At 42.0% G+C, this 12,413-nt stretch overlaps 1 protein-coding gene across 1 annotated transcript in view; it reads right to left on the bottom strand.

Annotated features, from left to right (window-relative positions):
- Positions 1–12,413, bottom strand: part of MYOM3 (myomesin 3) — an 80,271-nt gene that overhangs the window by 46,681 nt on the left and 21,177 nt on the right. The window contains exons 6-14 of the mRNA XM_070950083.1: positions 11,676–11,771; positions 9,660–9,748; positions 8,556–8,600; positions 6,039–6,179; positions 3,971–4,132; positions 2,058–2,199; positions 1,755–1,954; positions 1,377–1,433; positions 727–854 (exon numbers count right to left, since the gene is read on the bottom strand). Of these exons, the coding sequence (XP_070806184.1) occupies positions 727–854; positions 1,377–1,433; positions 1,755–1,954; positions 2,058–2,199; positions 3,971–4,132; positions 6,039–6,179; positions 8,556–8,600; positions 9,660–9,748; positions 11,676–11,771 (1,060 nt within the window). The remainder of the gene's footprint in view (positions 1–726; positions 855–1,376; positions 1,434–1,754; positions 1,955–2,057; positions 2,200–3,970; positions 4,133–6,038; positions 6,180–8,555; positions 8,601–9,659; positions 9,749–11,675; positions 11,772–12,413) is intronic.

Here is a 12,413-nt window from a genome sequence, read left to right as displayed (position 1 = left end):
TCCACAGGAATTGACTTAGTAAGGCTCAAATTATAGATCTTAGAAGAAATTATGGAGAGTTGCATAACCTGTGATGCAGAGGTGGGTTTCAGCAGGTTCTGACCAGTTCTGGAGAACCAGTAGTGGAAATTTTGAGTAGTTCAGAGAACCGGTAGTAAAAATTCTGACTGGCCCCGCCCCCATCTATTCTCTGCCTCCCAAGTCCCAGCTGATCGGGAGGAAATGGGGATTTTGCAGTAACCTTCCCCTGGATTGGGGATGGAATGGAGATTTTACAATATACTTCCCCTGCCATGCCCACCAAGCCATACCCAGCAAGCCATGCCACGCCCACCAAGCCACCCCCACAGAACCAGTAGTAAAAAATTTTGAAACCCACCACTGCTGTGATGTAAAAATTAGAATGTTGCCTACTGACTATGGCTCTCCTCCATTTGGTCTACCATGAAATCTAAAAACTAGCAATGTGCATGTTAGTATTTTTCCATCCTTCATCTACCTCCTGCAACCTCTTTTTTTCTGCCATGTCCCCATGATGTTGCCCTTATCTCAATCCTGATGAAGGTCATCAGGATTGGTGGACAGTTAGTCTTAGTCCTCAAATTTGTTTGAGAAAGAATTTGATTTGGAAGAACCTGAATGAAGTTCAGGCTAATCTAAAGGTAGTTTTAGATTACTGATCTACTGATTGGTCTACTGTATCTTGCAACTGTGTCGTCTCCTTACCTTTTCTATATAGTAATTCAGTGGCTCTTTGCCTCTGGGATTTGGCTCATCCCAGGAAAGGATCACATAATCTTCTCTGGTCTCACTGGCATGAACATTGGTGGGAGGCAATGGGATCTTAATCTCAGCTATAGGAAAGGAGAGTTAAAATAGCCATCACACACTTTACTGATACCAGATTTGCAACAAGGAAATAATAGCTAGGTTGGTAATATGGTATTCTCCAGTAAAGTTGGACTTCACTTCCCATACTTTCTCACCCAAGTCCAACCTATCTGGAGAGCATGACTGCTACGATAGAATCAAGGGATGTGTCTATAAAGGAACAATACAGCTGAATATCAAAATTTTGTCCACAGAAGCTCTTTGCTTAGTTCTTGGCATCTCCAAGAGAATGTACTTTTTAGACCCTGGAAAATCACTGGCAGTTGGGTAGAAGATACTCAACTAGATTAAGTTCTGGTCCAATTTAAAGGCAGCTTCCTGGATAACTCTTTTGTTACAAGAACTTCCATTTGTAGTGGAAAGGACAAATTCTAAAATTGCTACTCCTCAGAATGTATAAGTAATTCAATTTAACATGAAAACACCTCTGGAATAGAGTACTTATCGGAGGAGTATTTAAGGAATGAAGTTGTCTATGAACTTACGTTCCAGTTCATCTTTCGAAACTATAATTGTCCTCATCCCATCGTCATAAGGAATGTCTAATCAAAGAAAAAGAAAATTAATGAGTTGGAAGCCACACATTACAATTTATAGGTATATAAATTATAGTTCAGTTGAATTGTCAAACTGAATCAACCATTGGATTGCTTCAGTTTGATTAATTTGATTAATTCAACCAAAGGGAATATTTGGTTGATCAATCTAGCAAAATCTTTTTTGCTCCTTGGATGCGTTGGCATAGGATACTCATTCTTTGTACCACAACTCTTTTACTTGAGGTTATTGGTGGCCTGCATGGTCTTGAAGACTTCCTTCAATTCTTGTGAACCTTCACATGGTCAAAACCAGGAATGACGTACTTAGCAACCTCTTGGCCTCATTGGGATCGATCATTGTCACAGGGCTGCTGGCCTTCGAAGGGTTACTGATTCCTGCACAATTGACAGCTTTCACTCGGAACTGGTAAGTCTTTCCTTCTGTGAGACCCAAAACTGGTGACCTGCAAGTTTTCACCAGCTGGTCATTGTAAGGAACCCATTCATCTGTGCCCATTTCACACCTGGAAGGCAAAATTAACACTTTTGTACAATTGATTGTGATCTCAAAAATAAATAAATAAAAAGGAGGGAGGGAGGAAGATTGGACGACTATAGAGTATGAACCTTTTAATGTAATAACCAATGATGGGGCTTCCACCATTATCACTGGGAGGTATCCATGAAAGTATGAGGCTGTTTTTGTTCACATCATGACATTGTACGAGGAGAGGAGATCCGGGAGCACCAGCTGTTGCAGCTGCAGCATCTGAGAAGGACAGGAAGCTATCGTGAGATTGTTGAATCAAGACAAAGGACATCTCACTTTTATCTGCCATACCCTGAAATCATTGCTGGTGATGGGAAGCATTCACTATCATAAGTACAGTACTCATGGTGTTGGCTGGACAGCAGAGACAAGGTTCATCTGAGTAACTTTGGGAAAGTCACTTCCACAACCTTGAGAAAGGGCCATTTATTGTATGTATATATGGTGCTGTGAGTTTATGAAGGAAATTAGAAATATAAAGCTAACTCCTAATCTGTTTTTATTTCTCGCTGGCTTTCTCTTGCCCTTCAACTAGCCAGCCTTCTTCAACTAGATGGACTCTAGAAGTCTTATTTATTTATTTATTTATTTATTTATTGGTTCAATTTATTTTCCGGAGACTCAGGGCGGCTTATAATGCGTTAAGCAATAGCCTTCATACTTTTGTATATACCTGCTTAGTAGGGCTTTCGCCCCCCCCCAGCGGTGTTCTTTTTTATACAAAGTCAGCTTATTGCCCCCACAAACTGGGTCCTCATTTTCCCTACCTCGAAAGGATGGAAGGCTGAGTCAACCTTGAGCCTGGTGAGATTTGAACTTGCAGTAATTGCAGGCAGCTGGTGTTACTTAACAGTGCTTTAGTCTGCTGTGCCACCAAGGCTCTTAGTCTTAGGGTTGTAGTCTTGGTCTACAACCCCATCAATCTTCGCTAGTACCAATCGTGATTGTGGGAGGGGACTATATTCTCCATATAGATAATCCTCAATTTACAATCACAATTGGGGGCTGTAAATCAAGATCTATAATCTCCACATATAGTATAGGAACCACAGTCAGATACATCTGAATATCATCAGGCTGAGGGAAACTGCTCAAGTGTAGGTTTTTCAAAATGTGCTCCACAGGATTTGTGGGGGTTCCATGAGAATCTGTGAGAGACATTTAGGGCACCTTTCATGGTCAAGCTGAGTAAGAGTTGTAACAACAACAGTCTAGCTCAACTGGAATCTATTAGTTGGAAAAGGTTTATTTATTTACTTATTTACTTATTTATTTATTTATTGGTTCGATTTATATGCCGCCCTTCTCCGGAGACTCAGGGCGGCTTACAATGCATTAAGCAATAGTCTTCATACTTTTGTATATACCTGCTTAGTAGAGCTTTTGGCCCCCCCTAAGCGGTGTTCTATTTTATACAAAGTCAGCTTATTGCCCCCACAATCCGGGTCCTCATTTTACCTACCTCGAAAGGATGGAAGGCTGAGTCAACCTTGAAACTTCTTAGGCTTTTGAAATAATATATAACAGGGGTGTCAAACACAATGTCCGGGGCCTGATCCAGCCCACGGGGGTACTTAAATCTGGCCCATGGGGCCACCCTGGAAATAGCGAAGGACCGGCCCGCAGTGCCTCTGCCAGTGAAAATGGAGCTCGGGAAGGCCACAGGCGGCCCTCCCAAGCTCCATTTTTGCTGGCAGAGGGTTGTAGGAGGCCGTCAGAACTGAAAATGGAGCTCGCACAGCCCTCCTGAGCTCCATTTTTGATGGCAGAGGGCTGCAGAAGTCGCCGCAGCCGAAAACGGATCTCAGGAGCCCGTTTTCTGTGGCAGAGCACTCGGGCCACCCCAGGTGCCCCCGACACAAAGGACATCGAGCTGGCCATGCCCAGCCATGCCCACCCAAACACAACCCTGATGCGGCCCTCAATCAAATCAGGTTTGACACCCCTGATAAATAATATTAAATTGTCAGATCAATACTGGTGAACATACCCCTAACAAACACATAAGCTTTTTGTTCATTGTAGCCGTCTTGTGTCGGGATGCGGATGCTGTAAAAGCCTTCATCCTCCTTGTAAGCACAGGATACCGTCAGGGTTGCCTCCCGGTCCCCACATTTTGTTTGCCGGCGGTCAGAATCTTTCAGCAACTCACCTGCCATACAGGACATAAGCATCACCTTGTTTTATCCAGTCAGTGCATTCATACTAGAGATGATACTTAGCACATGCTCAGAATCTAGAATCCTGAACATGTTCAGATTTTGCTTGTAAAATGTGCTGTCTGTGTCAAACAGTAGCACGTTAGTTAAAATAAAAATTTAAAAAATGATAACTCCTCTTTCTCCTCCTCTCCCACCACCAGCAAAAGCACTATTGGGGAACAAGTCCTTTTGGTGGATATATCCCAAAGGTGCTTTTTTCAAGAGGCAACTGGATTTTCTCTTTTTTCTTTGGAGACGTTTCGTTTCTCATCCAAGAAGCTACTTCAGCTCTGACTGGATGGTGGAGGAATGGAAGGATTTATACTCCTTTTGAGACTGCTGGTCATTTGCATCCTTTTTGAGAGTCGTTGAGGCCACCTGGAGCTTTGTCTGTGTCATCAGGGTCACCCAAGTAGTGCAAATGGGTGTGGAGCCTTTTGAGAACTGTTGAAAGGACTGAGTTGTAGACTGGAGATAGATTGTATCCCTCCCCTCTTTCAACCTCTGTTGAGAGAGGGCTGTTCAATTTTGACATAGATGGCCTCTTTGGCCCCTTCTTTCAAAGCTAAAAGAGGTCAGAGCTGAAGAAGCTTCTTGGATGAGAAGCAAAATGTCTTCAAAGAAAAACCAGAAAGTCCAGTTGCCTCTTGAAAAAGCACATTTGGGACAACCATGACCTGATGACTGAGAATCTCCAGAAACATTGGTGGATATATTTTAAGGCAAGTCTTCAACAACTGGCAACAATTAGTAGACCCCAGCTGATCTCAGAAGCTAAAAAGATCACCCTTGGTTAGTCTATAGATCAGGACTGTCAAACTCCTGGCCCTTGGGCCAGATGCATCACATGCTGGCCACGCCCACACCCAGTTTAGCAAAGGGGAAACCAGTCCCGATACATCAGATGACGGCACGGTGATGATGTGAGTTTGACACCCCTGCTATAGATGGACAATCTCCTGGATATACCAGTCATGTTGGTTAGATTGGAAGGACAAAATTCATTCTTGCAGAAATCAATGGCGAACTAGTTTCAAAAATGCTACCAAGAATTTTGGATGGATGCAGTCACTACAAATAAACTTGACTTGAGTTAAGGACACTTTTAGCCATAATAAGGAGCAACCTGATTCTCTTCCCATTTAAAATACTAATTCACATGATAAATGAAAATGTTGGAACTTGGAACATAGATAGTATGGCAATTAAAACCACGAACACGTGAAAATTGTGATAAGGAGAAATTCTCCAGTTTATTTTATTGGTTTGCCTAGGATGAACTCAAATAATTTTCCCCACCCTGGTGAGGAATTTCCTTAAGACATACAACTGAAACTATGAGATGCCTTGGGCTATTCTTCTGGGTTATGACCTATAAAATCTAGAGACAGATCATCAAGGATATGTAGACTTTTCAAAACAACAATGTAGTTAAGATATCTGCTAGATCTCCACATGACATGACTCCCTATCTCCCTAAAAATAATGTTTTGAATTTTCTGAATTCTTACAGCTTGACATGAGATGTCCCAAAAAATCTCATGCAAGAATTCTGGAAATCATCTGGAAACCTCACAAAATTTTGGTAGGTTTTGCATGAGATTTTGATCATTTGGGTAGGTGATAGATCTCTCTGATAACTCTATGAAGGTGTGAAAACTGTTGGCTTAGGTCAGGGCTCATTGTATTATACAAACTACTGAAATGAGTTAATTCAGTTACCAAGTAAAGGGTGTTTTGTTTTGTAAAAGCACCATCATATAATTGGCATCCAAAGATGGGGAACAAAAGGCTGCTAAACCTGATGCAGCATATTTTGATGCTTTCTCATGCAGCATTGTGGCTACATATACAAACCGTCACGGAACCAGGAAATGTTTCGTTGGTATTCCTGAAGATCTGAAGTGAAAGTGCAGAAGACGGTGAACGGTTCCTTCTCTCTAGCAAAGATGGGCTTCAATGTGCTGGCAAAGTCAGCTTCTATGTCTCTGAGTCTCTCTAAGAAGCAAACAAGATGTTGGGTTAGAAAGAAGCAAGGATGGGCTTCAAAAGTTTTAGCAAGGGGTTCGCTGCCCAGTTGCTGGGTGGGCGTAGCCATGGTGGGCATGGCCTAGTCAGCCTCCGGCACCACGATGGGCCCTTCCCGGGCTCCGGAGGCTTTCCTCAAGCCTCCTGGAGGGCGAAAACGGCCTCCCCAGGCTCTGGAGGCCCTCTGGAGGCCAGAAACAGGGCCATTTCTGGCCTTCCTGAACTTCCGGTAGGCCCGTTTTTTCACCCTTCCTGAGCCTCTGTGCACACCCTGCACTTAACTACATCCAAAACGGGCCACATGGGGACTCCTGGGTGGGGTGGGCGGGGTGGGCCCAACCAGGAGTGGGATTTGGGGGTTCTCCAAACTGCACAGAATCTTAGCTAGAGGTTCTCCCGAACCCCTGCGAACCCCCAGCAGCCCACCCCTGGAAAGAAGGTTGATCATTGATGGAGAAAAAAGAATGATAGTCCTCTTCTGACTTGGGGCATTTCTGACCCATTTTTTCCCCACAATGTGCCTGGAGCAGTTTGAATCTGGTCTTCAGCTATGCCAGTCTTAATGCAGAGATCACCATGTGTGTGTGTGTGAGAGAGAGAGAGCAGGTGAAAAGAGGTCCCATGTTACCACTTACCAAAATGTATCTTTTCAGGTGTCTACATACTGTATGATATGCTTTGATGTGCATTATAGCTGCTAATGCCCCATCATCACTATTGGGTGCCCTCAATGACGTCTGGGTCTTTCTTCCCAGCTTTTACTAAGCAGAAGTACAGATAGTCCTCACTTAATGACTGTGTTCCAAGTTACAACAGACCTCTCCAGAGCTGCTTATGACTTAGTTTCAAAGTTACAATGGTTGCTCCCCTCCCTTGTGATCACTTGATTGCATTTTTGGCACTGGGCTACTGGCCCACATTTATGGCCATGTACAGCATCCCACATCTCCATGATTTTTGGTATTTTGGGCCAGTTTCTGGTGTTTACTTTCAGTTTCCAGCAAAAAACTCCCATTGGGTATAATGGGTTCATTTAATGACTGTGTTGTTTGCTTAATGACTGCTGCAAAAAAGGTCCTAAAATCAGGCCCACTTAATAACTGCTATAACTTACTACTAAAATTCCAGACTCAATTATGGTTGTAAGCTGAGGACTATCTGTAACTGAAAATATTTACAGACCCCTCACATCCTGGACATAAACTGTTTCAACTCCTACCCTCAAAACGATGCTATAGAGCACTGCACACCAGAGCAACTAGACAGAAGGACAGTTTTTTCCCGAACGCCATCACTCCGCTAAACAAATAATTCCCTCAACACTGTCAAACTATTTACTAAGTCTGCACTACTATTAATCTCATCGTTCCCACCACCCATCTCCTTCCACTTACGACTGTATGACTGTAATCTTGTTGCTGGTATCCTTATGATTTATATTGATATTGTTTCCTGATTGCTTATTGGTACCCTATGACTATCATTAAGTGTTGTACCTTATGATTCTTGATGAACGTATCTTTTCTTTTATGTACTCTGAGAGCGGATGCACCAAGACAAATCCCTTGTGTGTCCAATCACATTTGGCCAATAAAAATTCTATTCTATTCTATTCTGTTCTGTTCTGTTCTGTTCTGTTCTGTTCTGTTCTGTTCTATTCTAACAAGTCTAAGATTGCTCTGGAATAGGATTTCTCGTTTTCTTCTGTTCCATGTAGATTCCAAGAGTCTTAAAATCTGCACAGAAGCCCTTCCCCTTTTGTATGTGCAACAATGGTACATCCATGTAGAAAAAGGGTTGAGCTTTGATCATGACTCCAGACCAGAGCTGTCAAACTCCCGGCCCGATACAGGGGAAAAAAGTCCCGATACGTCACATGGCCTCAGTGACGACGTGAGTTTGACAGCCCTGCTCCAAACACTCCATCTGGCAGATTTTGGTACCTCCTACTGATGCCCCTACAGGGTGTGTGCACAACATCCTTAATCAGGTCAAGTAAATAGCTAACAGCTGCAATCACACAGCTCAGTCAGACTGGTTATTTTTAATCGTAGTTGTTTTGAAATTAAATCACTATATAAGCTCAGCCTGCTTAGTTAGCGCATGTTTTCACATATTGTACAAATCCTTATTAAGGGGTTAATTCCGTGACCGCATTAAAGCATGTTGCAGGAACCTATTTTATTTCTGCTATCATTGCAATCCGAGTCTTGCTTTCTTTTCACCTCTGGTTCATTTTAAACCATCTTTAAAATGGACCAACCAAACAGTTGTACTATGTACGTGCATGATTCGCTAAATCCAAGAAAAAACAACCATTATAAAGGACCATAAACGACTACTCACGTTTATAGATTTCTGAGTCAAATCCAGATTCCATCCCATAATATTCTACAAGAGAGAAGAGGGGAGTTGATGGAGGAGTGGGAAAGGAAGAGAGGGAGAAATACAGGCATTGATAAAGGTGCATCTCACTGTTTCATTTGCAAATAAGAATGTACAGTTGGTTGTTGAAAACTTTGACCTAAAGGATTCGTATGGATGAAGTCAAGTCAAGCTCAACTTTTTAAGGTTGGACTTACAATCTGTCTTGCCCCAGCAAGAGGCCAGTTCAGTGTCATGTCTTAAGGAAAGGAACACACATTGCCCTCAATCTACCCCAGCCCACCATGGTCTCTGCCCATTTCTTCTTGCTCTGCATCCAAAATAGCATTTTCCGACTTCTGCTGGCACAAATGTGGCTGTGACTCTAGGGGGTGGTGCTCATCTCCATTTCAAAGCCAAAGAGCCAGCGCTGTCCGAAGATGTCTCCATGGTCATGTGGCCGGCATGACTAAACACCAAAGGTGCATGGAACGCTGTTACCTTCCCACCAAGGGTGGTCCCTATTTTTCCACTTGCATTTTTTAAGTGCTTTCGAACTGCTAGGTTGGCAGAAGCTGGAACAAGTAACAGGAGCTCACTCCATTACATGGCACTAGGGATTTGAACTGCTGAACTGCCGACCTTTCGATCAACAATCTCAGCCTTTTAGCCACTGAGCTACCACATCCCAGTTTGTTTGCTTTAGTTTTGACAAAAACCAGATTGAGAACTTTTAGTCTGAAGAAACACACTTGGCATAAAACTGATGGAAAACTGCAAAAGAGGACCGAATTGGCAATCGCTCTCAACCAGGTGTTTTCCAGTTGTTGGGCTACCCTCCCACATCTAACTAGGGGAGTGCTGGGAATCCTTTTCCAACATGCCTGAAGGAGAATAAAAAATTGGCAATGTTTGGATTAATGGATGAGTAATGGGTTAGAAAACAATTGGGAGGACTCTTCAGGAGTTGAAACATGCATCGCTTGTATTGCAACAGTGCATCTGAGGAAGAAATATCTTTCATGCAGAGAACATCTGACTTTGCAAGAATGTTTTTGCATTTGTCAAAGTCAAGTCGAGACTTACTCCTGACAAATACAGTTGCAAATGAGTTGGCTTCTCCATAAGAGTTTTTCACTTCCACGCTGTATTCGGCAGAATCATCCAAAGAGCATCTGAAAATCAAAGCAAACGACACTGTGAGATGCTCCAGTTGTTTCATATTTGACCAAAAGCGGTGTTTTCCCAGCTAGAGCATGCTGGCTGGGGAATTCTAGGAGTTGAAGTCCATTCATCTTAAACTTGCTAAAGTAGGGAAACACTGGCCTATATGTTAAAAGCAAACAATGTGGTCACTTTCTATCTCTTTCTATCTGAACTTCATTACATGATTTGTGGATTTTGATTTCTCTTCACTTGTTTTCACATAACAATCTCTTAACCTCTGCTGATAGGATTCATTTTTTTCAGACCACATGGGGACCGGCTGTAAGTTGAAGACATATAGTGGTCCAGTATCTGATTTTTAAAAATATAAACGATGCTGCACTTCAGTGGTTAGATGGCCTAGTCATTGATATTTGAACATAGATCTTTTTTTTTTATTGCAAAAGTTTTACAATTACATTTTCACCCCTTTCCCCCCCCCTCAACCCACCCCAAACTTCCCAACCTCCCTAACCCTCCCTAACCCTCCCCTCCCCCCGGACTTCCACACAATATACTCATATACTCATAAGAAACCCCCCTTAGTATAAAACTTATATAAAACTTGAACCCCTCCCTCCCCCATATATATATATATATATATATATATATATATATATATATATATATATATATATTATCTTCATTACATTGAAATATTTCTATCTTGATATATCATTTTCAAATGAAAGCTATTTGATACTTCCTAGTTTGATATTTGTTCTGAACATAATCTATCCACTTTTTCCATTCCCATTCATAAGTCTCTTGTGAACAATCTTTTAAGTATGCTGAAATCTTCGCCATCTCTGCAAAACTGGCCATCTTCAAAGTCCATTCCTCGATAGTGGGCAAAGCTTCATTTTTCCAGTATTTACCTATCAACAATCTTGCTACTGTTATCATGTACAATATCAATTTTGTTTCACCCAATGTAAAACCCTTAACTATACCCAATAAAAACAATTGTGGAGAAAATTGAATTTTTTTCTTCAAAACATTCTGCATGACCCACCAAAGAACATAGATCTTTTTATCATTTATATTTTATTGTGTTTTACTCATGTTAATTTATATTGCTAGTCCATGTGTGATGTCCTATACATTCGATCAGTGATGGCTAACCTTTTCCGGACAGAGTGGTCAAAATGTGTGCATGCGTGTGCCTGAATCCCCAAAATGCAATGTGTGCATGACCTCCAGGCATGCACTCCACCCCCACGCATGCATGCCTGTCTCCCCTGCATGTGCCCCACCCCCTACATGTGCCCCCCTGCACACATCCCGCCCTCTGCATGCATGTGCGCCCCCTTGCATGCGCCCTGCCTCCACACATGTGCGGGAGAGACCTGAAGACCAGCTGGTTGGCAGGAGACGCGTGTGCATGCATGGCAGACCTGAACCGGGGCGATGATTTGCATGCCCACAGAGAGGGCGCTGTGTGTTATCTCTGGCACGCTTGCCATAGTTTGCCATCACGGCACTAGATAATATTTTTTTCATACATAGAAACATCAATTGATCCAGATGGTTTGTGCACAAAAACTATCCAAGTGTAGAACTAACCAAGGTCAAAAGTCATCAAACTTAACAACTTGCAAAAGTGCAGTTGTCTATTCGTTAGTGAGCTGCGTTAATGTGGGATGTAATCACAACCTTTGTTTTCTATTGCTTTCTTAACTTTGTGACATCCCTTTTCTTCGCGAGTTCTTACAATCATCCTAAAAATTAATCCTATTTAGATTTTATTTATTTATTTATTTATTTTTAAATTTGTATACCGCCCTTCTCCCTGAGGACTCAGGGCGGTGAACAGCCAAGTAAAAGCATAAACTACAAACATTAAAATACAATTAAAAAGATATATATAAATTTGGCCCCAGATTAATCCGTTACCTCCTGATATCTAAGGTAAGCATTCCAAATTCATTCTTCATTTTGTATTTCCCTGCTGGAGCAACACGAGGATCAATTCGAACACCATTTTTAAACCTGGTCAGGTGCAAAGGGAAGGAAAATATGAAGATCGTTAAGGGATGTTTCTGCAAATGTTGAAAGTCCACCAAGATTTATCACATAGGGTTATTCCCTTTGAATTGTAAGGCAGGCAGAGTCATTGACTAAGTGAGACGACTACAGAAACTGAAGGCATGAACGAATGAACACATTGAAAACTATTTGAAATAAGAGTTTCCAATTTCATTAAAGCAGTTAAACTTTTATCAGGCTGTGCTGTTCCCACAGGAGGTCCACAGCATTTCTTTCCACACCTTTTCTAAATAGTTTTTATCCCAGAGCTATAATTACACTCAACAATGAACTAAAGGGCCACCATCAGTGATGAGCTGACAGCATTACTTGGACTGTTGTGTGGATATTTGGGTGGTTTAGGGGTGGGGAATTTGTGGTGGGTGGGGGTGTGTTTGGGGATTGTTATGTGTGTTGGACCTGGTCTTTGGGTGTTAAGTGAATTTCGTTGTATGGGTATACTGTTATAAACATACAATGACAATAAAGCTATTATTATTATTATTATTATTATTATTATTATTATTATTATTTAATCTTTAGTGAGATTCACAGCCTTTGAGGCTGGTTAATAGCTCAGCAGCTCGAGTCCTAACCAAGGACCTA

Source organism: Pituophis catenifer, unplaced genomic scaffold (assembly GCF_029215685.1).
Source record: "Pituophis catenifer annectens isolate HBS135680 unplaced genomic scaffold, rPitCat1.0.hap2 SCAF_9, whole genome shotgun sequence".
Classification (NCBI taxonomy): Eukaryota; Metazoa; Chordata; class Lepidosauria; order Squamata; family Colubridae; genus Pituophis; species Pituophis catenifer.
The sequence above is the reverse complement of the archived record's forward strand: the minus strand, read 5'-3'. Positions and strand labels throughout refer to the sequence as shown.